We start from the raw sequence: 27,518 nt of genomic DNA, 5'->3' as shown, positions 1-27,518 counted from the left end.
TCACTACGAGCATATCGTCGAGGACTATCTGGACGATATCGAGAAGGGTACGGTGTATGCGGATAACTTTCGGCAGCTGCTCAAGATGCGTTCGCGGGCCTGCCGAAGGTTGCGCCGCTACCTGCTCTACTTTTACTATCATCCGGACCACGGACAAAGTGATAGCACGAGACACTATCGCTAGTGGCTGGTCGTAGGGTTTAGCTATTACACGTCCCCTTTTCCAAACTATAACGCCCATGGATACTGGTGAGTTGTGTTGTGTACATAGCCGTAGCCATGTTACAAGTTCCAATTTAATATGAGTTTCTCCGCTACTCAGTCCTCTGCCCAGACTTCCATCAAAAGATTAACCAAGGATCTATGTGTTATGTGGCTTGTAAGTTAGAATAGTACATTAGTGCCTATAGTACCTATGCTTTGATGGCTGTTTACTAGTGAAGTCAAAATTGTCGCCATGATTTATTACCCCTACTCCTCATTTCTATGTTTGTGTCGCATAGAAGCAATATTTTATGTTAATAAACCCCATTTTCAAAATTTATCTTTCACACCCCAATCCTATGTGTCTGCCATCTTAATGTATATTTGTTTGTTAGTTTCTGTTCTGTTTTAACTTTAACTCGTTTCCTGTAACCTGTGTGGTGTTCTGTGTTTGTTCATTCCTCATTTGCGAAAGCTTACACTGTACAAAATTACACACGAACACGAATGATCGAATCGATTCCACGTACCATGCGATCTCATATCACAATGATTGGTTGTTTCATCACACAATGTCATTGCGTGTTCGTGTATACACAACGCCGGGGGAAATGTAAGTAAAGCTAATGTACCATATGAAGACAGGTAAGTGAAATGCTATTTAGGTTTAATAATTAGAAATAAATGGGAAATAACCTTTGTGGAAGTACATGTAGTATAACAACAACGTGTAAACACATGTACAAAATAAAACGGCAAACAAAGTTATGTATATAATAGCAAAGGATTAAAAAAAAACAATTTTCTGTATCATTTTAGCGTTCAAAAAATAATAATATCAATATTTGTTCATATTTTTTTCGTTTTAGTCAAACGTGAAATCGGAAGGATGGGAAGCATTCAAGCATTGTCTAAAGCAGGAAATGAAACAGAACGTCTAAAAGATCAGTCCACGCAATAGCAACTCTCTTCTCTCTATCGCTTCGTTTCTAATAATCTACTATATCTACGATGCCGGTTTTGCCCCCGTCCCAAGGCGATCTAGTTAAATTGTGTTTTTAAACAAACTGTTAAGCATTTTAAAGCTATTTATTTAGTTAGAGAAACGAAAAACAACTTACTGGCAATTATCGATCCTTAACTTCATCCTCTTCAAACGTTTCGGAACAAATTGCTCTGTAGTGCCATAGCTAGTTAACGTCACTGCTCTCCGATCTCTATCTGCCTTCCTTTTCGTGTATTCTTCTTGCTGTAAATTAGATCAAACTAAACGAACAAATTGTTTAGGAAATTATACGCACTTGTTACTTAGTAAAAAAGAGAAGGAAAACATTGTTATGGCGACATTTTATCTATTACTTGTTATACGTGTGGAGTTTACTTACGATGATTGTAATTGTTTGTGAACAACTGTTTGTTTGTTAATCTCTGTATATTTGCCTGTATATCAGTGCTTCAAAAGCATAGGCCCTAAATTGAATCGAAAAGTAATTTAGTTTGGTTTGTCCGTGTTTAAAACATACTCTATCAATTTCTTGCCTTGCACAATTTCTAACCTTGCCTAGCTAATTTGGAGATTGTCTGAAGCTTGACTGCAACACAGAATAGAGTTCTAAGAAAACAAACGGTCATCAAAATACACCAAAAAGAAATGAAACAAACTTTAAAATATTTCAAAAAACTATTTAAAATCCTATCACAATCGAAACATGCAAATTATAAAAAGTATTAGCTATCTCCTCCATCTAAAGAATTATGAACTTGGACTTATTTGGCAGAACTAATATTTCATCGTTTCGTACGTTTGTGATTGTGCGATTCACACTAACGAAAAAAAACCAAAACTCCTTTCATAAAGCTATGATTATTGATAAGTGCACAGTGTCCCGGGTCATGTACGTTGTAATGAACGAAAATATAAAAGAAAGCACGACTGAATCAATTTAGAGGAAAATAATATAATTCCGAAACCATTTTCTCAGCAAGTGTGATATGGCGTGAGACAACAAAAGACAACAAACCGGTTATAAGAAAAGCACAAATGTATTTTACGTTAGTTTTCTTTCGTCCTTCCGCCCGTTTGGTTTTGTTTGTGTTTGTTGATCTTAACTTTTGCTTCACATTCCATACAAGTACGAAGTACCGGGTACAATATAGTAGTTCATAAATTAGTAAAACGTTCAAAATATCATTCCTTCTTTACTTTCTTTTTCTGTCTTACGTGATTTACACATGTTTTTATTTGTTTTTTTTTGCTTTTACTTGCATTCATCTTTGTCTCTGTGGTTGTTCCTTTTCGTTTATTGATATTTCCAGCACATGCTACATGCCACACTGGCTGATTGATTGTGCACTCGGAACGCAAAAGAAGAATGGGTTATTGCGGAACGATCGAACGGTAGTGTTTCTTCTTATGTTAACATCGAAAAAGGCCCGGTATTGTGTGGCCTTTTCATTTTATGTTTGATACAAGTTGTGTTTGCGCATTTGTTGTTAAGATATATTTTCTCTTTTATCGAATAGAAGATAGTGTTTAGTGTTTAGTTTAAAATCTTTACATGTTCTTTGCCCCTCGCATCTGCCTCCCGAGGCAGGTTGATATTGGTAAATGCATAGTACACAGAACCGCGTGTATTATGTTCTATTGGTTAAAAAAAAATATTTTGATTTATATCTTCATTTTTTATTGCGGCTTTATCGCTTGCATATTGCCCTCTCTTTACGCAAAGCGCAAGTAATTTTTAAAAGCAAAAACATAAAATAAAACATGTTTGTTTTTAATCACACCCGTGACTAGAAGTATTGAATAATTCTTACCGAGGAACGCCACCGGTTCGGTGAATCGATTTGGGATTGTTTTTCTTCTCCGCCTTCTCAGAGTCTCATCCTCGTTCGTGCAACTAGCCTCGACTGGGAAGTATTCGCTTCACACCAGGACCAAATTGTAAAACCTATTTACTCGGTAGACGCCTATCAAAATATAGTGTATCGTTTAATATTACTAATATATTATATTATTATCATTATTGTATGTATATAATGGTTGTACGCGCCGTTCGGCCGCGTGTACACGTTTGCCGATTGTTTCCTTTTCGAATAATGCTCATAAAAAACGTACTAATAAATAGGCATAAATACGCACCCTTAATATTAAAATTTAGTATATTAGTCTCTTGCACGAAGACGCTACGAAGCATTGCCGATTGTTTGATGTTTTTACGTTTCCGATCCACTTTCGAAGTCTTTTTGATAAGTTAGGTGTTTGGGGTTGGGTTTTTGTTTGTTTATTTGTTGTTGTTTTTTTTGTGCTCGACCTCCAATATTCACTACACACTAGGATAAAAGTATTGCAACATAAAAACAAAACTCACTTGAACGAAAGGAACCATTCATTGCAAAACGAAGCTAAGCTTGTGTGTGTTATAACTCTCCCTTACTTTCGTTACACCTTGGTTTCATTAGACGGTCTAATTTCAAAGCATCACAAAATGCACATATCAACTAAAAAGTGTACCACCATTTAACTAAATACTACACATATTATAAAGTGATTTTTGTTTGCGCCTTTCATATTGCACAGATCTATGCGTTTCTTTTGCTTTCACTTTTGCTTTTGTATGGCAATCGGTTTTTGTCAAGTTGCTGTTGCAATTTTTGCCTTAAATCACAATCCATTGCTGTACTACCGCCCCTTATTCGATTCGTTTGATTGTAAACTTTCTCCTTTTAAGCTGTTTTCACACACATAAATACACGCACAGACCGATCTGTCCTCCGAGCGATGCTGCCGTGTTTGAGATAATGCAACCGCTTGCCATTTGTGTCTGTAAACCTATGTAACCTATATATCTTTAGTATTCCTCTTTAGCGTCGTATATACTGTTTCATTTTTCATAGTTAAACTTCGTTCTGTTTAAAAATCACCACCTTTTGCTCAGTAGTATACTGCCATCAGTTTCGAGCACGAGCTTTAGCACGTGAATTAATTGGGAATTTATTCCCCTCCACTCTGACTAGAACTACTGTATTCAACATTCAACACGGAAACTATTAATACTCTTTTCCAGGACCATTCACTGTGCGCGTGCACATCCGCCATCCTACGACTTCACCTTTCTTTTAGGAATATGGTCATTGCGTAAATCTATTGCATTCAACACAGTCAAACACTACTGCAACAGTAATTAAATAATTTATGCATTTGCAGATAGGGTTATGGGTTACGAGTCGGCGGACGTACCTATGTCAGGGGAGATGTTTGCATTTTGTTTTGTTCTTTTAGTCGTTCCGTTTGTACTTTGGATTCATGTGCACACCGGCGTGTGTTTTGTTTTCTATTTTCACTTGAAAAGCGATGCCTTTCCTTTCACTGTCTTTGCACTGTTTGGACTGTTTTGTAGTAGTTTATAATTGTATTTGTTGCAGAAAAAAAAATTAACACCTGTTGAATCTCTTGTGCTGATACGATTGGTAACACCGTTGCTGCGTGTGGATCATTTTAAATTCTGGTGCAATACAATATAATTTGTAAAGTTCAATTAGTTTTGCAGACCACTCCTGCACCCCAGAACTGAATTCCGCGTGGCTTTGCTGCCCGGCAAATATACCATACGTTCTTAACATCTCCTAATCTTCCGTACAGTTTTCATACAATCGATAAATGATGACATCTAATAATAGTGCGAATATGGTTCTGACAAGTTGCAACACAAAAAATCAACGCACAACGTCCATTCGGTTCTCTTCGTTTGACTTTGCGGTGCAATTCCTTTCCAATATCGAATACAAAATATATTTATATACCTTCAATATGTATATACGTAGATACAATATATATGTATATAGTTGTCTTTCATTACAGGTGAATATATACTTTTGCTCTGTTAGCTTCTGTTAGCGAGTTTATCATCTGTAAGAAAATAAACAAAATACATTTCTCCGCTCAGCAGCTTCCTTAAAGTCTCGTGTGTCCGTTTCATCGTTCGATTATCATCATATCTCATTTGTATGCGTACGCTCTCCCTGATAGTGTGTACTTTGTCTGCGGTGCAGCAGCACTATGTTGTACCGTTGGCAATATCGTATGTCTTTCGCCCTCCATTATCGCATTTTGCATCATTATTAGTTTCTCACCGAGTCGTGCCGCCGCAAAACTAAACCGACATTGACGAAGAAAATGCTCTCCCAATACACTGCACTGCTTCCGGTAGCTTATTTAACGTTTCACAACATCCAACGTGTGTGCATTCAACGCGCAAAAATGTCGTATAAATTTAAAAATTATTGCTGCTTCTTTTAGGCTCGAGACTCGGATCACTTCCAACTTGCCAAACCGGCGGGATAGAAGGAGATTTGCTCGCGTTCAGAACTTTAATTTTTTGCAGATTAGGAAAGCAATGTGCGGGTACGTTATCGGACATAGGAACAGAATGTCTGAATATTTGGAGCATTTTATGGCTCTGCTTTACACGTCAACTTGTGTGTTCAATCTTCGAAACACCATTTAGAACTGCGACTGTGACTAGTAGCGTAACACGTGGAATCACGTTTCCACATAAATATATAGCGTCTGATCATGAGCATGACAAGACTAGATCCAAGGAAAACTATTTCAAAATATCATCTTTTCTGATTTTGTAAGAACTTCGAATAGAAAAGATTTTATATTGAAATTAATTTCCCTATGGTACGGAGTACGTGACTTTTGGTAAGGTTTAGGTGATTGATTCCTCGATTGCACTTAAGATTCTTTGGCACATTGATGTCGAAATTTAATAAAAATCATAAATCAATGTCTTCGTATAATGTTATGAGTATGAATTGTTTGACGAAAAGAAATATTGCAAATTAAATAATTAAAGCGTTCCACATGTCCAATTGCATGGCCAGCAGCAAATCATATAATAGATGTAGTAAACAAAATCCTAACGAAGATGAAGATTCCTTATCGTCTCATCAAACTTAAGCGATCATCAAGTGCCCTTTAGAAGCTGCTCGTGCCCATCGATTTAGTGAGGAACCAACACACACCTTACCAAAAGTCTTTGTACGACCCTCAGGAGGCTGTTACCGGTGCGCCCTGCATGTTGGTGGCCATCAGGGATCCTGCCAGCGTACTGTTGTTTTGCGCTGCATTGCCATTTCCCGATCCACCTCCGCTGCCACCGCCAGTTCCATTCGAGGCAGACATTTCCGACTTGACGCGCCGTGCTATGTGCGAGCGGGTGTGCTTGCGGAGATGATCTTTTCGATAGAATCCTGAAACATGAAAGTAATGGTTGTGAATGTAACGTTCGTTCGCTTGAACCATCATCAATTCTTTGCAACAGGCCATACCTTTACCGCACTCGCCACAAATGTGTTTCTTTTCCCCCGTATGTATAACGACGTGGAGCGTCAACTGCTCCTTACGCTTAAAGGATTTGAGACAAATCTGAAAAAATGCAATAAAAATCGAATGTCATTTCTTTGGAATGGTCTACGTCCAGCTTTGGCACCAAACTTACGCTGCAAATATGCGGACGATCGGGAATGTGCGACAGTTTGTGGCGTGTGAGATGGTCCTTCCGCTTCAGCGCGGCATTACAGATATCGCACACGAAGCGCCGCTCGACGGCATGCGAAATGACGTGCTGCTCGATCAAGCCCCGCTCCGGGTACGCCATCTGGCACTCGGGGCAGCAGAACAGGGGCGACCCATCCAGGGCCTTCGTTTCCCGTATCTGACCCGGTTTCGGGCGCGGTTTCTTCTCCTTCGGTGGTTTGCGTTTCTTCTGCTTTTTCGTTTTGGTCTTTCCCGTACCATTGCCCGTGCCGGACCCGCCGTTCGCTTCCTCCCCATTGGCCGCCGGTCCACCGTTCACGGTACTGCTGCTCGAATTGTGCGCATCGGAACTAACCACATTTTGGCCACCCCCGTTTGCCATGCTGTTCGCCAGTGACTGCTGGTTGCCGAACCCGTTATCTGTGTGGTGGTTAGCATTGGCCGCGTGCTGCTGCTGCTGCTGCTGGTGATGCTGCATCAAGTGTTGGTGGTTCAGGCCTAGGCTTGCAGCGGCCGCACTGACGGCCACATTGCCGAGGGCCAGGTTCAGATTGGAACCATTCTTCAGGCTCAGCAAGTCTTTCTGCACGTTGAATGCGTTCGTTTCCACGCCAATCAGACCACCGAGCGGGCCGGGCGAGTTGATGCCCGACCCGGCGACGGATCCACTGTTCGGTTCCTTCTTGATCGCGTCGGAGTACTTTAGCAAGTGCTGGATGGAGATGGGCAGAGTGGCCGACAGCAGGTGCGACGAGTAGTCGACCGTGTTCGATGGGTTGGTCAGCGTTTGCCAGGACTGGTTAACGTTCTGCAGAATTTGCTGATTGATCATGTCGTCCCGATCTACCTTGAGTGTGTTACCGCCTTTGCTCACTTTTGACTGGTGATCGTTGCCCATCGACGCATTTCCATTGCCGAAGGTGTGATCGTTGCTAGTTTGCTGATTGGCTCCTCCACCGTAAGGATGTGACATGTTTTGACCATAAGACATCGGTGTATTGACCACTGGGAGAAAAAGGGAGAGAATATGAGAAAAAATTAGCTTTACAAATTCATAAATTGACAGCAAATCTAATAAAGATGAATTCAACAGTGGCAGTAACCTAAAGTCTAACACCTCATATTTTTATACATTTTCTGGTTTTGTGGCTTTCTGAACAGTTTGTTACAACCGTTACAACTGTTACAACAGTTCGTCTACTTTACTTTTTTTTAGTAGTATTCATTTGGTGATGTTCGTTTAGTTAATTAGTCAGTTTGTTATTTTATTTCCATTTTTAAATTTCATTATTATGTACTTGCTGTTTTAGTAATTTTTCCTACCTTTTCCAATTTTTACCTAATTTTAATTTAGACCAGGATTTTGGACAGTTATGTGTCTTTGCATTCTTGGCCATGATATCCATTTAATCCATTGCATATTATAGCTTTGCCATTTTCAGATTTTCCGACAGAAGTGACAACTTGTACAAACTAGTCAGAACTTTACTGATCCATAAGCTGTGATAGAATGCGAAATGCATTAATCCAGTCACTATTCTCGACAGGCCTGTCTGTACCACTAGTGGGCTCGGCTTTCAGTGACTTATTGCTACCATAGCAGGATAGTCAGTCCTACGTATGGGAACACGGTTTATTCGGGGCTTGAACCCATGACGGGCATGTTGTTAAGTCGTACGAGTTCACGACTATACCACCAGACCGGCCAAATAGTGTGTTCCAATTCCTTTAAATCGGTGGTCTCAAGCTTGTGATCTGCGGACCACTTGTGGTTCGTGACGTTAACAGGCGTGGCCCGCGAAAGAATTGATTTTTTAAAGAAAAACTTATTACAATACATATCGTGCAATGTTTTACCCACATTTTAATCTAAAAATTTTAACAGGCATGTGTACAATAGAATAGAGTTCAACAATTTTTTGATCAATGCTTTGAACAAAGTCTACAAAGTATATGACCTCAATATATGTGGGCTGCGGCAAATGTATTTTCTATGCCGTGGTCCTAAGAAGGTTGGAGCTTTGAAATGCTTTAAATAACTATGAAAATTCCATGGTGTCCATACACATAAAATTGTGTGACCAAATACTAATTGGAGGTAACTTTTGCAAGCTAATGCTGTTCAATATGGTGCTGACATTGAGTAATTATAGTTATTAGTCAATAATATGTTAGTCAATAGCCATGCTTGGTTTTTAATGCGTTTCTTTATATGTCGGCCTGATTTTCACGAGCATTGCCAAATGGTATGCTCTTTTTATGTAAAGGCAATATTCTCCGATTCGTGGTTTAAGTAACTGTTCAGGAAGTCGCAAAGTCAGCACTAGTGATGGGTCATACGACTCCACTAACAGATCCACCCAGAGTCGGGTCACCTTTCTGTACATCACGCCTACGTAGATTCTGATTATTTATTGGTAGGCCCGCTGATGTTGCCACCATCAGTTTGGTCTTTGCCTCGTGCAATCCAAGGCTCTCTGCCGCCTGCTCGATCCCTTGGTAGGCTTCTGCTACATAGGAGAGCCGCATACCAATGATATCTATATCATCAGCGTATGCCAGAATCTGGGTTGACTTATAAAAGATGGTTCCCGTAGTCTCCAGCCTCGAGTCTCAATAGTTGGGTTATTTGACAAACGGCCCTTTGCACTCTATAGTTGGGTTATTTGACAAACGGCGAATGTAATAAATAAATAAATTGTTTTTATGTTTGTACATTTTTATTCATCACTTTCGCCGTCTGTTGTTTACCCAACCTATCGAACTCGTATGCTCCTAGGAAACCTACTGAACTGGTTTGAACCCACTGAACCTACTGAACCTATTGAACTCGTATGATCCTACCGAACTCGTATGAATCTATTGAACTCGCTGCACTCACGGGTCGGAGCCGCATATACTTTGGCGAACCGAATGAACCTGCTGGAATCCAAAATTACCGAAGCGCTCCGGGTCGTATTTTGAAGTCCCCGGTAGGTTCGGGTCGACCCATCCATCACTAGTTGATCTGTTCTAGTGATGTGCTGTATGGAGCGCACACACGACTCCGATCCGACTCCGACTATTGTTAGTCCGATTCCGACTCCGGCAAAATGGAACCACTAAAACCGCCCGGAGTCGGAGTTGTCCAAAGTCGTCCGGAGTTGTCCGGAGTCGCCTAGAGCAGTTCGGAGTCGTTCGAAATCGTACGGGGATGTCTGGAGTCATCCAGAATCAGCTGCACACGGAGTCATCCGGAGTCATCTGGAGTCGGCCAAGGTCGGCTTGTATAGGAAGTGCACGCGCAAAGTAAAAGACAAAAAAACAGAACGAAAGGAAATGTCTGATCATAAGCACATTAAACCACACGGCTCCTGTTGACTCCGACCAACTCCGATTCCGAACGACTCATCCGTGTGAATCCGACTCCGGGCGACACCGGGCGATTCCGGACGACTCCGGGCGATTTGGGACGATTTCGAACAACTCCGGATATTGCAGCGTGGACCTACCTTCCCGAATCGATTCCGAATTTATCGGAGTCAGATCGGAGTCGACTCCGGATTTTTACCAACATTACCCATCACTAATCTGTTGTAATTCATAAGCAAAATCAGGTTTCAGACTTAAGAGTGCCAGCACTGTATTTACAAAGCATTTTTAGCGTATTTGGTACACTTTTTTATTCATATCGTACAAATTAAAAATCTTACTAGAGAACCATGATGATAGCATCATTCAAAGTAAATTTAAATGACTTTTTCATGTTTTTTTCCTTTCAATAAAGATCATCAACATCGAACAAGGACAAATAATTGAATGTAATTGTATGGAAACATAGAGATTTTTTTTTGTAAAATCCTTATGTTTTGTGTTGTGGAAAATATACCGAATATCAAAAATCTGATATTTAAAAAACACTTTATGTCAACGTTTGCCTACTGCTTGCAGTGTCTTCCAATGCTCGCTAAAATCAGTCGCTCACTGTATTAATCCCCCTAGCTATCTTCGATCCCCTCCGGAATATGTTGCCGCCATCCATTGCAGACACAGCGGTTACTATGCTCCATTCCATGCTACGGGTTGCTCCGTCTCACTCTCGACTACCCGATATCTCCGTCCGCCGGCAATTAGGAGCCCAGCAAAATCAAACACAACCATCGTGCCGTCTCGCCACTACGATTTTCCCCTATTCCACAGCACAGATCGAGCATTAATGTTTCCACCCCCTAGTTCCACACATTACACCACGCTGACACATTCACCGCTACCCTAGCACACAATGCACAATGCGTGCGGTGTGTGTATCGTCGGGTCATATATATCCACCACCAACACCACCACAAAAAATCCCATAAATCAAATTAATACATTTTTACGAAAAATCACTTACTTGAGGTAGCATTCTGATTGAAATGGTTTCCATTGGTGGCACCGTGGTACCGGTTCAGGTCTTGCTGCTGCTGCTGCTGCTGCTGTTGCTGCATATTGCCACCGGCCGACGTCGCCACGCCACCCACACCGTTGCCGGCGGCTGCTGCACCCAGTCCCGCCGACCCATTACTTCCGGGACTGTTGGTGCTGGTGAACGCTCCATCATTGCTGCCAAATTTGGCCGCAAACTGATGGATGCCCGAAAAAGGTCCACCGAATGCCGAGAAGTTCATCACGAGCGGATCGTTTCAATCGCAGCTCGTTCCGGCCTGGGACAGGCGGCTCTGGCCGCTCCTCCGTAATCGCTGCTCTACAACAATAGCTCCACAAACGCACACTACTACATATACACGCACACACACATACACACTCAAGCAGATACAGAGCGGTTAGTAGGTAGCACCGCACCGTAATGGCGTCTCGTACAGCTAAGGGGGTGGTGTCCGGTAGTAACACACACTAGGGGGAGAGCTAGCACCAGTTACGGGTTCCCCCTCGGTAGGAATGATTTTTCACTCTGTTCACAATGTTTCACCTCCGTCTCGCGAGTGCGTCGTTGAACAACGGAAAGGCAAAGGCAAAAAATCACCAACCACCCCCGAATGCGGCGACACAGGGTGGTGTACACGGGGAATGTGTTTTCTCTTCAGCAAGTTGTGTCGTGTGGGAAAACCAATGGCAACCAAAGGGAACGCGATTGTGACGCGTAACGCACATCCAAAATAAACTGAACAAACACACACACGCACACAATCGCAGCAATCCGTCTAGTGATACACTATTCCTGGGTACTGTGGAAAAAACGGCAATCGAATGTTACCACATTTGTCCGGATGGCGTCACAGGCGTCCCAACTGCACACAAATATGTCGTCAGCCACAGCGATTTTCGGTATTGTTTGTGATTGCTTTCCGTTCCGGGTGTTTTCGTCGGCGATGGTTGGTGCTAGGTAGTGGAATAAATGTCTTCTCACAACAGTCGCAAATATCGCCACCAGACAACGCCGTAACCAAACACTCAACCCACTAGCACTGTCTGGGGTGGAATCAGAATGGAGACCGCACAAGTGCCTGCGTGACGGGAAAAAACACAGACAGAGACAGAGGAAAAACTAACCCAGAGCGACTGCTGCTGTTGCTGCTGCTGCCGCCGCCGCCGTGCAACCGAAAACTTATGCTGCGGCGATACGCGCATCGTCTGTGTGAAGTTTTACAATGCTGTCACATACACACTTGCGCGCGTGCAGCATCGTCGTCAGACCGCCCGTCGCAACCGCCGCCCGGGCGCCTCCATCTAGCCCACCCCCTGCCCTACCCGGGACTACGGGCGAGCGCGCTCTGCATATACGAGCGTAGCCATCTTTTGGAGGGGAAATAGGGAAATGCTTCGAAACGCGTGCAAATATCCTTCCTCCGTGCGATGCGCCTGTGCTCATGTTTTACCCCGATAGGAGCGCTTTCTGCTACACATGTGCATTAATGTTGGATTTTTTCGAACAGTAAATGTAAATAATTTGGAAATAATTTGGTGTTTTTTTAAACGATTACGAATTTACTGTTTTCACTGTAGAATGACTGGTCCGTTTTTATACAACCGCAAATAACTATTTATTGCCACATCACCTCACCGCTCGATGCCAACGAAGCCACGGGCTAGGATGAAATTCTCCGCCGAATCGTCCCGGCTCGCCCGTGGCTTCACTCGCTTCACTGTTTTGTAGTACTCCAGTATGCTTTTCTCCAGCTTGGGCACGTCCCCGTTATCCCACACCTTCATTAGCAGGGACGCGTTCGGCGTGGACATTAGGATCGCAAACCGCAGCACGGCGTAGCAAAGGGTCGTTATGTTTTCCTGGTCCAGCGCTCGTATGCCGGACGCATTAGGTGCCATGTCGGAGAGGACACAGTCGACCCGTCGTTCGCCGAGACTGGCCCTTATCTTGTCCTGCGTTTCCTTGCGCAAAAAGTCACTATTGCCGAAAAGAATCGCATGCTACGGGAGGGAAATTGTCAGCTAGTTGTAACGTTACATCGGTGCCCCTGTCTTTATGGGCCGCCTTACCTCTATTGGGTATATTTGGAGCAGATCTACACCCACGACCATGCCCTTGGGCTTGCCTGGCAGGCCTCCGTCCGCGTTCGACTGCTTTACGGCAATCTGCGTCCAGGAGCCGGGCGATGCACCACAATCGATCACCGTGTGGCCCGGTTTCACGAGCCCATATTTATTATCTATCTCCAGCAGCTTGAATGCACTTCGACATCTAAGGGGAAAGCGATTGCGATTACAAACCGAGCTTCATCCGCAAAAGGCTCTGCTTTTTCCATCCCCGCCGTACCTGTAGTTCATCATCTTTGCCCGCTCCACGTACGGATCGCGCAGCTGTCTGGTAAGCCATTCTTGGGAACTTTTACTTTTACCTTTCAGGTTGCTCGGCACTACCTTGGCAAACGTTTTGGCTGCACCGCCAAATGTGCTCAGTTTTCGAAGCAACATTTTAGCCGGCAACAAGCGAGTGGGAAAACAACAACATCAACATAGTTTCCACCCCCTCACCCCAGCGAGAACAACCCACAACGAAATTTGACAGCGCGTGGGGCGAAATGTGTGTTTACACTGCAACGCTAAGGAGTTGAAATCGGAGCGAATTCCCAGGCACAAAATTATCCATACGAATAAAATGCGAAAAACTGTGTCTCGGAAGAGAAAAGTTAATTAATTACAGATGGAAAGAACGATGCGCAAAATTAAAATAATATGATAAAAATGAACCTAAATCGAATCCATGTTTCTTCGTCCAAGCTAACTCGGTGCTTGGTAAAAGATCAGAAAATATAAACATTCCTTGCAACAGAACAACAAATCTAGTAGTGGTGAGTCATAGGATTCATGTCACAATCCGATCCGGAGTTGGGTGCGAGCCAGTCGGAATCGATTCCGACCCGTCGGTGCAGCGGGTGCGCTAGGTTGGAGTCGGCGAGCAGGGGCGGATTAAGCGCTAAGCAAACTAAGCGGCCGCATGGGGCCCCATGGTCTTGAGGGGCTCCAAAAATGGAACCCACACAACGCTTGCAAGTACAATTTCTACTCAATCCTTCTCTGATTGAGAACATTTCCCTACTAGACGCTTCAACCAAGCTTACATTTGTGTGACCGATTAGGGCTTCCACTCGTCTTAATCCGCCACTGGGTGTAAAAATCCATAAGCGACTCCGAACCATTGGTGCAGCGAGTTCGGGTCGAGTATTGAACCTATTGAAGTCGCTGCACCAACGGGAGTCGCTTATGCTTTTTTGCATCTACCGGAATTTTGAACCTACTGATCCTATTTGTACCCTCGACCTGCACGACTCCGGGTCGTTTATGTAGGTACGGGTTAGTGATGGGGGGGGTCGACCCGAACCTACCGAGTCGGAGTCATCAAAATGTGAACCGGAGCGAACTGGGTCGTAATTTTGATTCCAGTAGGTTCGGAAGGTTCAGTAGGTTCAGCAAAATATATGCAAGTCCGACCCGTTGGTGCAACGAGTTCATTAGGTTCATACGAGTTCAGTGGGTTCATACGAGTTCAGTGGGTTCATACGAGTTCAGTAGGCCTTAGTCGAACTCGTACGACCTTACCGAACTCGTATGAACATAACGAGATCCTTCCAACCACGGGTCGGAGTCGCATATGCTATGCTGAACCTACTGAAAATATCGAACTCGTTGCACCCACGGATCGAAATCGATTCCGGCCTAGCCGCACCAGACTCCGGGTCGATCCATTTGTGGAGTCGTATGACCCATCACTAGTTCAGGTCGTCCCGCCCATCACTAAAATCTACACATCGAAGTGTCAGCCAACAAAACAGCAAACCAACTCATACCGTTTGATTCTCCCGTGCTGTTGGGTGCGTTGGGCACAGCTAGACGAAAGCCCTTAAAGACGCAGTTATTCCGTGAACATGAATAGACACCCTCCAGAATCGTCGCGAGTGTAGACCGACCGTTTTACGTAGGTTGTGCGTGTGCGGGCTTGTGAAAGTATGGAACAACGAATACAAAGTGCTGTGTTGTGTGCGGGATGATGCAATGTGCGCGAATACAAGCCGTCCGATACAAACAACGCAGGCCACTATGATTCGCGAAAATTCTATTGTGCATGTTTTGACGTGAAAGTGGTTTGTTGCATTGCGCACTGTGCTGCCCCGGGAATGTGTGTGAATGTGGGACAAAAGGCCAGCTAGCCGCCCATGTAACGCCGCCCTTGAAACATTTCCTCGAAAACAATGGAAGAACGAGTACTTTGCCTCTAAACTTGGAGAGAGTGTTATTATTTTGACCAACTTTATTTTCCTGCTGCCTATGCAAAGGCAAAACAAAACTGACTTCATTTTTCCACCGTGCGAACGCATAGAAAACTGTAAAACCAAAGGTCACTGTAAAGCGTCCAATTTTTTAGTAGAATCTAGAAAACCAAGTGCTTACAATACAACAGAATACGACAGCGGCAGAGCGAGAAAACAACATGTACGGGAAGGTGCAAGTGTGTGTGTTGCTTCTGCTGGTGGCGGCTGGTGGATCCACGGCGGAAGAAAAAATTGCGTCTCCCTCCTCGTTGTCTCAGCAGCAGGTAAGCACCACCGACCCCATCTCCGAACAATCCAACAAGTCGGGTATTTCCAAGGCACACTGCTCGATGATAACGCAGACAAACCCGGCGGATTGACTGCGCTTTGCCGTGCTTCTAGATTAAGAGTTGATGTTGCCGTGTTGGCACCGAAAACGCAATCTTCTATGGCGTAGTGGCTGGAGCATCATAAAGATTCGTTTTCGTACGGCGAGATGATAAAACTAGTGCCACGATTGCATAGTGCCGAATCGTGAACGCACTTTCGGATGAGTCATTTCGTTCAATCGTCGTACCGGCAGAATGTATAAGTTGAAACGTAATATTAAACTGGAAGAAGTAGTGTAATGTAGGGTAGCTGGTAGAAGTAGAAGAATTCCCAACACGCCCTGTACGTATTTCTGTGCCACAGCTGTGTCAAGCACACTTGTGCACACATATGCGCTTACCGGCATCATGGGCTTGACGTTCAATCATGAATTTTGCCGGGATTACAAAGTTGTAGGAAAAATTGTTCTAGAAAATTACACGATAATAATGTACTTTTGTCTCTGTATGACCAAATTGCCAACCGCAAGTCCAACTAAATGGATTTTAAATCACTCTAAACTTCGCCCCATGTCGGCAGTGCAAGCGAAATGAAGCAAAAATAACAAACGTGATGATTTTACACATGTTCAGATTAAAATCGCTGCTACGGATGAGGCGCAAGGTCAACGTGTAACTAGCCAAGTAGGCTTTTTTTCATCAAAACATTAGCATTTTCTCTTCAGTCAGCGTTCTGTTTGTGGCAAATCAGTTTTTAAAGGCACTTTTTTCTTATTTGCAGGACTGCACAGCCGTTGCGAAGGATGAAGAGACGATGCTCGTGTTTTCCACCCTCGGCGGGGGCCTGACCGCGATCGATCCACTGACGGGAGAAACGCGCTGGTCCATCGCAGACGAGCCGGCGATCCGTGTGCCTGCGCCGTCCGACACGTCTGCCCACTATCTGCCCGATCCGCGCGACGGAAGCCTGTATCGTATGAATGGGCTCGAGGGTGGCCTGAAAAAGCTCCCGTACACCATCCCCCAGCTGGTGGCCAGTGCACCGTGCCGGTCAAGCGATGGCATCCTGTACTCCGGCAAGAAGAGCGACGTCTGGTTCCTGATCGATCCCAAGACGGGCCAGCGGGAGAAGGTGCTCGGGTTTGGGGGAGCGCCACCGCAAGCAGCGTCCAAAGACGCCGACGGCACGGACTCGATTGGCTGGGCGACGTCCCGCGCAGTGTATCTGGGCCGCACGCAGTACACCGTCATGATGTACGACAGTCTCGCTACCGATCGGAACAGCAAGCCGTGGAATGTGACGTTTTTTGACTATTCGGCCCATTCGATGGCACCGGAGCTGACCAAAGAGTACGGTGAGTGGTAGTAGTGTTTGCTGAATGGAAAGTGCATACAGACGCTTTTTCGGCAAGGTTCTCGAAAGCGAACAAAGTTCCGATGCCATTATCGACCGATAACGCCTGTTCCGGCATCTAAAACACAAGCGCGTTCGGTTCGCGCTGCTCCTACCTGCCATCTTATCAGGCTGTGTTCTCGAATTTTGTGTTTTTATTGTACTGTACCGGGGATTTTTCACGGCGCGGAGTGTAAACCACCCCGAGCATAAGCCACGCGTCAATAATGGGCAATGTGCGGTGGAATTATGCCAGCATTATCGGGGCATCGTGGCATACGCCGATGAAATGTGCGTTAGAAATATCTCGAAGCACGACGATCGCTGGTGTTTGTGTCGCTGTTTCGATAGTCGCTCATTTAACGGATGAAAGCATTTACTTTTGTTCTACTTTTATCACTTTTACTTGCACGAAATGGAGGTTCGCTGTTTGGCCGGCGCAGCAAATGGCGTTTATCAATTACTTATAACGGTAGGGGTGGATATATTCCCATAATGAATTTTGAATTGCTTTATTATCGATCTTTTGGGGCGTAAACACAGATGTACTGTTGCTCACAATGGCTTGTCGAAATGAAACCATTTTTTCATCGGGGGTTTTTTTTATATGTTTCTGAATAATTTTCATAATATTACAAAACCAAATTAAATGAACCAGGCAACATTTATTCTGCTAATTCTTGGTTTACTAATTACAGGTTATTTGAATATGAAAAAAAAGTTAAAAATATACGGCTCAGTGGTATATTGAATAAACTGAAAACTGAGATAATTTGTTTTCTCAATCCCTTTACAGAGTTCCTACACCTTACCAGCAGCTCGTCCGGGTTGACGGCCACGTTTGAGCAGAACAAAGGGACACCGATGTGGCAGAAGGATCTTTCCAGCCCGGTGGTAGCCGTTTTTCTGCTCGGTTCGGAGGGACTGCTGAGCGTGCCGTTTCAGACCGTGTCCGACGAGGTGCTGCAGGAGATAAATGAAAGAGCCGAGAGCGGCAATTTTGACGACATGAAACTATTGTAAGTGTTGCTGGACACGTTGCAGCGTATAACAATGCTCGTTTGGTATAACTTAGCTCCATCTTTTTAGTGAAACCGTGTACATTGGCGAAGCTGGCAACAATTTGTACGCCATACCATCGCTGGTAGACAAAAACACCGCCACACTGCCCTCGGAACCGTCGATCAATTTGTTGGGTGGTCCGCTAAAGAGACGTCCGGCATCGTCACCCTCGTCGTCTGCTGCATTGAGTGAAAACAATCAAGATGATGCGCCTGGGCGAGGGCTCATTTCGAAAGCCAGTCGCCTTGGAGGGAAGAATGAAAACATTATAATACTGGGCCACTACCAGACGCCAAAGACGGACGATAGCATAAAGCTGGATATCGCGCCAAGTGGTCCAGCCTCGATGGGGAAAGGTTTGTGGAAGCATCACGAACTATCCACCATGCTGGTCGGTGGACCGCCGGGAGTAGCTTTACCCAAGCTGAAAACACCCAAACGCCCCCAAAGTACTATCGGCGTACCGACGGACGACGACGACGACGACGACGGAGAGCATGAGCTCGAATATGGAGAAACGAACGAAACGAACTCGATGAAGCTGCAGGGCAGCACAGACTTTATAAGAGCGTTGTTCAGCCGGTTCTATATGGACACCAAACTGTGGCTCGACGCACAGCCGAACAAGCTGCCCACGATTCTGCTCATCACGCTGTTCGGCTTGGTTGTCTTCGGCTTTTACTATATCAATCTTCAGATGAAAGCGCTGAAGGAGCAGAGCCAGCAAGGTTCGCAAACGAGCAACTCGAACAGAAGTTCGGGCGGGAGTGGAGGAAGCGGCAGCGGTAGCTATAGCGAGCCGATGGATTTCGGCGACGGCGAGATGCGCGTGGGCAAGATCAACTTCAACACGCAGAATGTGCTGGGGAAGGGCTGCGAAGGAACGTTCGTGTTTCGGGGGATGTTCGAGAAGCGCGAGGTGGCGGTGAAGCGCATCCTGCCCGGCTGTTTCACCCTGGCGGACCGTGAAGTGACGCTGTTGCGCGAGAGCGATGCGCATGAGAATGTGGTGCGGTACTTCTGTACCGAGCAAGATCGCCAGTTCCGGTACATCGCGGTGGAGCTGTGTGCGGCGACGCTGCAAGACTACGTGGACGGTAAGGGCACCTCGACGGTGGTCGCCGCCAACACGGTAACGGTGGGGCTGCTGCGCAAGAAAATATCCGCCCTAGACATCCTCAGGCAGGCGACGAGCGGGCTGATGCATCTGCATTCGCTCAGCATTGTGCACCGGGACATTAAGCCGCAGAACATTCTGCTCTCGCTGCCCGACAACAGGCAGCGCGTCCGGGCGATGATATCCGACTTTGGCCTATGCAAAAAGCTCAACTACGGCAAGGCGAGCTTCTCCCGCCGGTCCGGTGTGACCGGTACGGACGGTTGGATCGCGCCGGAAATGCAGCGTGGCCAGCGGGCGACCACCTCGGTGGACATCTTTTCGCTCGGCTGCGTTTTTTACTACGTGCTATCGGACGGATTTCATCCCTTTGGCGACAATCTGAAGCGGCAGGCAAACATCCTGTCCGACGAGTTCGATCTCGGCATGCTGCGGAGAGAAAACTCACAACCCGACTGCCGCACGATACTGGCCGAAGAGCTGGTCACCGATATGATACGGTCGGAACCGGGCAAGCGACCCTCCGCCAAAGCCGTCTCCAGGCATCCGCTGTTCTGGAACAACGGCCGAATACTCGCGTTCCTGCAGGACGTCAGCGACCGGGTAGAAAAGCTGGAAGTGATGACCGAACCGCTGCGATCGCTGGAGAAAAACGCACGCTTTGTAGTGCGTGAGGACTGGAGCCGATATCTGGATGCCGAAATTACAGCCGATTTAAGAAAGTTCCGTGGCTACCAGGGGTACAGCGTGCGGGATCTTTTGCGTGCACTAAGGAATAAGGTACGTAACGAGGGAATTGTGTATTATAGAAAAATCGCTCAACTTTTATTTATTCTTTCCCACTTTTGTAGAAACATCACTATCACGAGCTAACCCCGTCCATGCAAAGTGCGCTCGGGACGATACCGCACCAATTCACCCAGTACTGGATCAGTCGGTTTCCGCGCCTGCTCTCTCATAGCTACCATGCGCTGGCGGACTGCTCGCGGGAACCAATCTTTAGGCCCTACTACAACGAGGACGAAGAAACGGAGAATGCGAGTGGCGCTGTCCCTTCTCTGTCCAACGGGTACAAGTTTACCAAACCGAGCTATTTCAAGGAGGAAAACAACGATAATTACGAGCTAATCCGATACTACGAAAATGCTCAGCAGATGAAAAATGCCACGAAAAGTCCAAAGCGACGGCCGCCTGCCGGCGCGGACGGCAGTGGACAGGATGGAGCCACACCGGAACGAAAGCCGGCAATGGGGGCAGGTCCCAATAAGCGAGGTACGTATAATTTCGGTAAAGCCACTGCCGTTGGCTTCATTACGCGCCAGCAAATGCGCGAGCCTGTAGAGCCCGGGACAGCGGGGACGGACGATCAGCAGCGATCTTTAACGGTAGCAAATGGTAACACTAGTGAAGTAAGAGAATCGATGAACGCTGAAGGTAGTGCTGCTAATCAGAGAAGAAGATACACGCCCACTGGGGGTGATAATCAAACTGGTAACCAGAATAACACAATGAAACGGCGAGAGGTGCAAGCGAAGGTGACGTGGAACTTAGATTCCATGGTGACGCAGACGGAGCATAGGGATGAGTAAGTAGTTACGTTCTTTCATTTCTTCATATCTTTTTCACCTGTGGATGGGGAAAATGTGACCATTTTTAGCTTTATGCGATTGCGATGCGATTCTAGCACCGATTTTGTCTACATGATGTGGATGAATGCAAAAAGCGTTTCGAAGCAGGATGCTGCAGTGCAGCATTATTATCGCAACATTTGCTTTTTTAACACCTTCCTCTGTGTTGTCTATATTGTGAGGCGAGCAGTGATGCACTTTATCTTTATTTGATCTTCTTGTTTGATATTTACTGCGAACGCAACGTTAAAATTGCGTTATAGTTTCCCCCATCTGTACCGGTTTAGTCTTTAGTCACATTGATCTATAAGCACACGTGTTTAATCTTTAAACAAATTCTACAAACACACTGCAACATCCTTCATAATCACGTTTTATTGAGGCAATTGATTGTGCCTACATATTGTGATAAGAAGTGAACAACGATGGATGAATCGCTCATTTCATGATGCTGATGAGATACCCGGTGCAGGGTAACCGTTTGATTTGTGCTGCCTCTTCGCTATTAAGCGATTTTAGAAGCTCAACATTGAGAAACTAACCTTCAAACCAAGATCCCCGGACGATGTTTCGGAAGGGAGTGATGCAATCTAAATCGTACACTTAAGTCAAAAACACATTGCGACTTTGTCTGTGATATCGTGTGGTAGCGTTTAATTAAGTAAGTTGATATAACAATGCACTTGTGCGTCACCCAACATGTCGATAGTGATAATTTTGTACTGACTAAGAGAAAGAGAGAGAGAGAGAGAGAGGACACGATTAGTGCACTAAATAGGAAAATATACAACACATGTCGCCGATTGAAACATCAAGCTAATTTAAACAAAGTAAGGGTAGGTTAATTTGCAGCAGGGCTGGGGAGGATACTGCTGTAATGTCGCCAAAATAAACAAAAAAAAACTGAAAAGTTGTTTGAAAAGTGAACGACATTCGGTTATTTCACAAAGTGTAAAATAAAAAAGCATTTAGATTGGGGTAACTTAAACAATATTGCTAGTGCCGTTTGAAAACTAATGTAATTGATTTTGGAGTAACGTGAAGAACAAACATTTATTCGACCAGAAAGGAAAGAAATTATGGCAACAAGTTAAATGTTTGTTTTATAACGCATTTGTTTTATGTTAAATTTAGAGTTGTGTTGCTCATCCACCAAAAACGACCATGTGCTGGATGAGCTTTATCCGAACTGGTTTAACCTGTTACGCATTAGTGAGCGTGTGATGCTTTAGGTTTCCGGGGTCAAAAGACCTTGTAGAATGGTTTGAAACGTCAAATGAACGATATAATACCACGTCTGAAATTTCCTTCCGCAAACATCAATGTATTAGATATTTAGAATGATTTACATTATCCACGAAGAGATTGGAAATGCGTTTGGAATTGAGAATATGCATAATATGTTGCTTACAGTACACCTTGGTTAGATAAACATTTCATCGCCGCCTGTGCCGTAGATGCCGCTCTGGATTTATTACACTCGATTTCCATTCCATATGCCGCGCATACGATACGGGGTGGGCCACAGGCTCGTGGTGCGTCCACGTGCCACCAATGCGTCCGAAGCGCGATAGTGTGTGTGAATTGAAATCGAAAAAGGTTGTATTTGTGCGTTGTTACGGCATACAGGGTAGGCACATTTTATTTGATGGGAATTATTCTTGTAATGCCTGTATGTTTGTTTTTCGAGTAATACGAATTTTTTATGTTACAGTCACGGTCACAAGTTGGATAAAATGTTCATCTTTTGAACGGTTTAATATAGAACACGTTTTGCGCTAAGGGCCGGGTCTATGTAAAAGTTGCGGGAACGTTTTTGTTGCAAGCGAAACAAATCGATTTGTTTCACGTTAAGTTGGACAATCCTGTCCTACCGCGTCGCTATGGAGATCTATGGGCGTACTACAATCGTCTTGACATTCATTCCATCACTGTCGTTGGCTGAAAGAACCAGCAAAATCTGTATTCCCTGTCATCCGGGTCCATGCTAAACAAACAAGAATTACACACATTTTGAGTTGTATTTGTGAGACTGTGTGCTGTAGTGATAAAGATCAACCGTCGTAAAAAAAACCCCAGTGCACCGGTATCTCCACCACCACCACCGCACTGCCATCCTCCAGTGACGCTTATAGCAAGAGTCATCAGAAAAGCACACTTGGCACATTTTGTCAGAAACCACGTGCGGCGAGTGTATTAGCAAGCAGTTCGTTAATTCTCCCAAGGAAGTGTAAAGTAAAGCGGTGAAAATGTTGAGCGATGCGAAGCGCAAAGAATTGGCGACCAAGCTGTACGACATAAACGCGTTCAAGTTTGGCGATTTTAAGATGAAGGTGGGCATAAACTCGCCGGTTTACTTCGATCTGCGTGTGATTGTAAGCCACCCGGATGTGATGGTAAGTGTTTGCTGCTGCTGCTGCGTGGCGCCAATTGGTTTAACCGGTTTAGGTTCTACAACTTTTTTTTCGGTGTTGCTTCCCATCCATAGGACACTCTGGCCGATATGCTGCAGGAGTTCATCGTCGATAACAAGCTGAACACGTCTGGAACCCATCTGTGCGGTGTGCCCTACACAGCACTGCCCGTAGCAACGCTGATTTCAATTAAGGCCAATAAACCGATGCTGATACGGCGCAAGGAGCAGAAGAAGTACGGTACGAAGAAGCTGGTCGAGGGCAAGTTCGATGCCGGGGACAAGTGTCTCATCATTGAGGATGTGGTCACGTCGGGCTCGAGCATCTTGGAGACGGTGGATGACCTCCGGTCAGAGGGTGAGTGTTTTGTGTTTTTCTTTGGTCCACGCCAAAACCAACGTGCCGAACGGTGTAAACAATTGTATTTAAACAATTTCCTTTGTAGGATTGGTCGTGACGGACGCGATCGTTGTGGTTGATCGCGAGCAGGGCGGTGCGCAGAACACGGAAGAGCGTGGCGTTCGAATGCACTCGCTGTTCACGCTGTCCTACCTGATGCAGGTCATGCTGGAGACGAAACGCGTCGAGGAGAGCACGGTAAAGGCGGTGGCCAAGTACATCGAGGCGTGCCAGATCCGCAGCGACGGATCGTTCGTGAAGAACGGAACGACGGTGGTGAACGAGCTAAGCCGCACCCGGATGAGCTTCGAAGCCCGGGCCGACCTGGCCAAGTGTCCGCTGGCGAAGGACCTGCTGAAGCTGATGGCCGCGAAGAAGACCACGCTCTGTCTGGCCGCCGATATGACCAACAGCGAAGACATTCTGAACCTGGCCGACGCGGTCGGTCCCTACATCTGTCTGTTGAAAACGCATTGCGACATTGTCAGCGACTTTAGCGAGCAGTTTGTGCGCTCGCTGCAGTCCCTCGCCCGGCAGCACAACTTTCTGCTGATGGAGGACCGCAAGTTTGCGGACATCGGCAACACGGTCGCACAGCAGTACGCCGGTGGCCTGCACCGGATCGCCGACTGGGCCGATCTGGTGACGGTACACGCCCTGCCCGGCCAGGGCATACTGAAGGGGCTGAAATCGGCGATCAACGCGGAACGGCCGCTGGCGTCGCGCGGTGTCTTTCTGCTGGCCGAAATGAGCACGGAGGGTGCACTGACCGACGAGAAGTATTCGTCGGCAACGATGAAGATAGCGACGGAAATGGACACCGACTTTGTGGCAGGGATCGTCTGCCAGAGCAAGGATTTGGTTGCACCACCCGGCTTGCTGCAGCTAACGCCCGGCGTCAAGCTGGAGGAAGGCGTCGACGGACTCGGCCAGCTGTACGACAGCCCGGAGAGGGTCGTTAAGGAACGTGGCGCGGACATCTGTGTCGTGGGGCGTGGGATTCTCTCCTCCAAAACGCCGTCGGAAACTGCCCGCATCTACCGCGACCGACTGTGGGAAGCCTATCAGGAGAGGATTGGCGCAGAAGAAAAGAATGGTGCTGGGAACTGAGCCGGTCCTTGACCCATTGTGGTTGAGGCCACATTATTCGTCCTATTTTCAAACCTATCTCCACCAAGCATCTGAACAGAGCCGGGCGATACCTCCGCTCCTCACAACCTTCCATCAGACGATCCAACGAAAAAAGATTTATCATTTGAAACCGATTGTGATACTATCAGAATATTCCTTTATTGAAAAAAAAACAAAAATACACCATACTGTTACTGTACAAAAATCCAAAATAAGGATTTATGAACGTCCCATGTTTAATGTTCAGCTAAAGTTACGGATCTGTAAATAGTTCTTGATAGGCGATCTATAAACAAAACTTGCTATATCCTCGCAGTGGGTAATGTTAACGGTAGTAAAACGTAAGATTCGTCTGCTGCTTGCTGTCCCTAATTATCTCTATTCTCGGCCATCCCGCTTTTCTTTGCCAGCTTCCTCGGCAATTCGGGCGTTCTTCTTGTCCACTGCCAGCTGGCGAAGAATGCCCCGATTGATGATGTTTAAGATTTCCATCTGCGTCTCGTAGAACTGGAAATCGTCCTTGATGCAGGCCATCTGTGACGCTACGAAATTGCCCAGGCTCACATGGCGCGCATTCGAAAGCGAAACGGTCGGAAAGGCGATGTTGTCGGACATGGAGGCAACGGGCTTCAGCTCCACCACCGTTGCAGTGGACGGCTCCGCCGGCACCGGCTCGGGCGTGGGCGAGTGGTGATTTACGATTTTTGCATCCTTCAAGCTTACTTGGGATGTGCGCGCTACCTTCCGGTCCGAGCGATCCAAATAGCGCGCGTCGCGCTTGCTACCCGCCGAAACCGACGCGGAGACGATCGGCTTCAGCTCAAGCGCCTTGATGTCCTTCATGTCGATCGAATTGATTTCGTAGTGGACCTCCGTCTCGTACTCCATCCCGTCCGTCGAGTGCTCGTATTCGACGTTGTTAATCTCGCTCGGCGATCCGCTGTCACCACGGTTGCGGACGATCGATACATTGTATGAGCTGCTATCGTCGTGCTCGGACTTCCAGCCGTCGTTCTCCATGGTGGGCACGGCGTCCACGCTGCGGTGCTTGATGTGGTTCTGCAGGAAGCTAAGGCTCTCGTACCACCAGACCGTCGGCTGGTACATGGAACCGTTCATCGAGTGGCGGCGCGTCTTCGTCAGCTCCTGGCCGAACTGGGTTCGCATGGTCTGTATCTTGCGCAGCACGTCCTTCATCGATGTGTCCGGTCGCACCTGCTGCACATCGTCCACGATTTCCGACAGAGCCTTGCCGCGGAAGGTCTTGTTGTAGTAGCGCGGATGGCGCATATCGTACAGGACCGGATGCTTCTTGTACGACTGTATGAGCTGTTCCGTGGCATCGCGTCGCCATTCCACCGCCATGGTTTCGGGTTGAAGGCTGTTTCCGGCTGTTGTGTCGATTATTGTTACAGATTTACCCCGTACCGCTTTGGGAATGGTATGCGCCCGGTACAGCGGAACCCCAAGTGAACTTGCACCAAACACTGATTGCACACAAAAGAAGGCAAACACAGCGATGCCTACAAGCTGGCGAAATGGCGAACAATCTGGCCCCTTGTATGCTGGACGTTTTAAGGCGCAACCGATTCGCGATCTGTTCCGCTTGCAAAGGAACAAAATTAAGCTAATGAGCAGGGTTTATGCACAGAACCAAATTCTGCTTTACATTGAAACACGATTGCACCTCTTCCTGCTCTAGTTTGCGGGTCATAAAATGCTTTACGACGCGACGCACCACTTTTCCAACAAACTGACGCGACCATGATGCTGTCAAGCGTTCACCACTACACACGCATAACTTGTACCGAACATAGGTTGCAAACAAAAGGACGTTAGGTCAGATTGTATGCTTTCCATGTTTATTCAAATCATCGGATCAACAAATTAAAAACGTGTGTAATGTGTCTGAGGGTTATCAGAAACAGTTCATTCCTTTTTTTAGAACATTACATTTTACATCTGGTTGTAAATCGTACTGTTTATGTGTTTTATGTAGCAAGTGCGCATATAAAAAACGACCAGTGTGATTATTGCACGTGCGTTACCATTGCGCCCATTGTACGTTGCTACAATAACGCTTCGTAACGCTTGGCAAAATGTCTTCGTACGAATAGGAAACCAAATGAGATCAATTTTCACATTTTATTATAACAAGCAAAGCGTAAACTAGCTTTATTTAATACACAAACAATCTAATGGTTGGTGTCTGAAGCGAGTTTTGTAATACACTTAAATTGTGAACAAAAGAAAGGATGAAAGATGCTATGTTTATTTGTTTGTATGTGGTGTTTCCATAAATTACGTTACGGTCGTTAGATGAAGGAGATACAGTATTTCCCAGAGTAAAGCAAATTTTCAATTTTGACAGTTCTTATGACAAATCCGTACAATGTTGTCCATCAATTTTTAAATGCAAAATAAATTGTATATGACTTCCCCGCGATTCGCTATTAATGCGGACCGACAAGAAACCACGTATCTTAAATTTCCGCGTAAGTCGAATCACGCCATTTCCAGCCAAAAATTAGTTAAGTTTCATGCAATTTTGTA

At 45.8% G+C, this 27,518-nt stretch overlaps 6 protein-coding genes and 1 long non-coding RNA gene across 10 annotated transcripts in view; 4 read left to right on the top strand and 3 right to left on the bottom strand.

Annotated features, from left to right (window-relative positions):
• LOC120897608 (calcium uptake protein 3, mitochondrial) overlaps positions 1 to 2,142 on the top strand; it is a 44,793-nt gene extending 42,651 nt beyond the window's left edge. For all 4 annotated transcript variants that reach the window (XM_040302608.1, XM_040302607.1, XM_040302610.1 and 1 more), the window contains one exon: positions 1,074 to 2,142. In XM_040302608.1, coding sequence (XP_040158542.1) covers positions 1,074 to 1,145 — 72 coding nt within the window. In that variant the 3' untranslated portion in view covers positions 1,146 to 2,142. The remainder of the gene's footprint in view (positions 1 to 1,073) is intronic.
• On the top strand, positions 2 to 559 carry LOC120897611. Its single transcript, XR_005738558.1, has 2 exons — positions 2 to 249; positions 323 to 559. It is a non-coding gene; the product is annotated as an uncharacterized LOC120897611 (long non-coding RNA).
• An 86-nt stretch (positions 2,143 to 2,228) lies between the features above and the next one.
• LOC120897607 (zinc finger and SCAN domain-containing protein 25) lies at positions 2,229 to 12,377 on the bottom strand. Its single transcript, XM_040302606.1, has 5 exons — positions 11,121 to 12,377; positions 6,711 to 7,753; positions 6,541 to 6,637; positions 6,275 to 6,462; positions 2,229 to 3,174 (listed from the first exon to the last, which is right to left on the bottom strand). Exons 1-5 carry the CDS (start codon positions 11,392 to 11,394, stop codon positions 3,160 to 3,162), a joined length of 1,617 nt encoding a protein of 538 aa, XP_040158540.1. The 5' UTR covers positions 11,395 to 12,377; the 3' UTR covers positions 2,229 to 3,159.
• Positions 12,378 to 12,689: 312 nt separating this feature from the next.
• On the bottom strand, positions 12,690 to 13,733 carry LOC120897609 (rRNA methyltransferase 2, mitochondrial). The gene is made up of 3 exons (XM_040302611.1): positions 13,500 to 13,733; positions 13,223 to 13,424; positions 12,690 to 13,153 (listed from the first exon to the last, which is right to left on the bottom strand). The coding sequence occupies exons 1-3, from the start codon at positions 13,655 to 13,657 to the stop codon at positions 12,785 to 12,787; spliced, it is 729 nt and encodes a 242-aa protein (XP_040158545.1). The 5' UTR covers positions 13,658 to 13,733; the 3' UTR covers positions 12,690 to 12,784.
• A 1,278-nt stretch (positions 13,734 to 15,011) lies between these two features.
• On the top strand, positions 15,012 to 22,058 carry LOC120905654 (serine/threonine-protein kinase/endoribonuclease IRE1). Its single transcript, XM_040316646.1, has 5 exons — positions 15,012 to 15,776; positions 16,603 to 17,176; positions 18,011 to 18,233; positions 18,304 to 20,173; positions 20,245 to 22,058. Exons 1-5 carry the CDS (start codon positions 15,672 to 15,674, stop codon positions 20,980 to 20,982), a joined length of 3,510 nt encoding a protein of 1,169 aa, XP_040172580.1. The 5' UTR covers positions 15,012 to 15,671; the 3' UTR covers positions 20,983 to 22,058.
• A 764-nt stretch (positions 22,059 to 22,822) lies between these two features.
• Positions 22,823 to 25,138, top strand: LOC120905664 (uridine 5'-monophosphate synthase). The gene is made up of 3 exons (XM_040316659.1): positions 22,823 to 23,417; positions 23,510 to 23,792; positions 23,881 to 25,138. Exons 1-3 carry the CDS (start codon positions 23,271 to 23,273, stop codon positions 24,942 to 24,944), a joined length of 1,494 nt encoding a protein of 497 aa, XP_040172593.1. The 5' UTR covers positions 22,823 to 23,270; the 3' UTR covers positions 24,945 to 25,138.
• Positions 25,139 to 25,156: 18 nt separating this feature from the next.
• LOC120905669 lies at positions 25,157 to 26,755 on the bottom strand. Its single transcript, XM_040316670.1, has one exon. It carries the CDS (start codon positions 26,328 to 26,330, stop codon positions 25,344 to 25,346), a length of 987 nt encoding a protein of 328 aa, XP_040172604.1. The 5' UTR covers positions 26,331 to 26,755; the 3' UTR covers positions 25,157 to 25,343.
• Positions 26,756 to 27,518: the final 763 nt, after the last annotated feature.

Source organism: Anopheles arabiensis, chromosome 2 (genome assembly GCF_016920715.1).
Source record: "Anopheles arabiensis isolate DONGOLA chromosome 2, AaraD3, whole genome shotgun sequence".
NCBI lineage: Eukaryota > Metazoa > Arthropoda > Insecta > Diptera > Culicidae > Anopheles > Anopheles arabiensis.
This window is presented reverse-complemented; position numbering and strand designations above follow the sequence as displayed.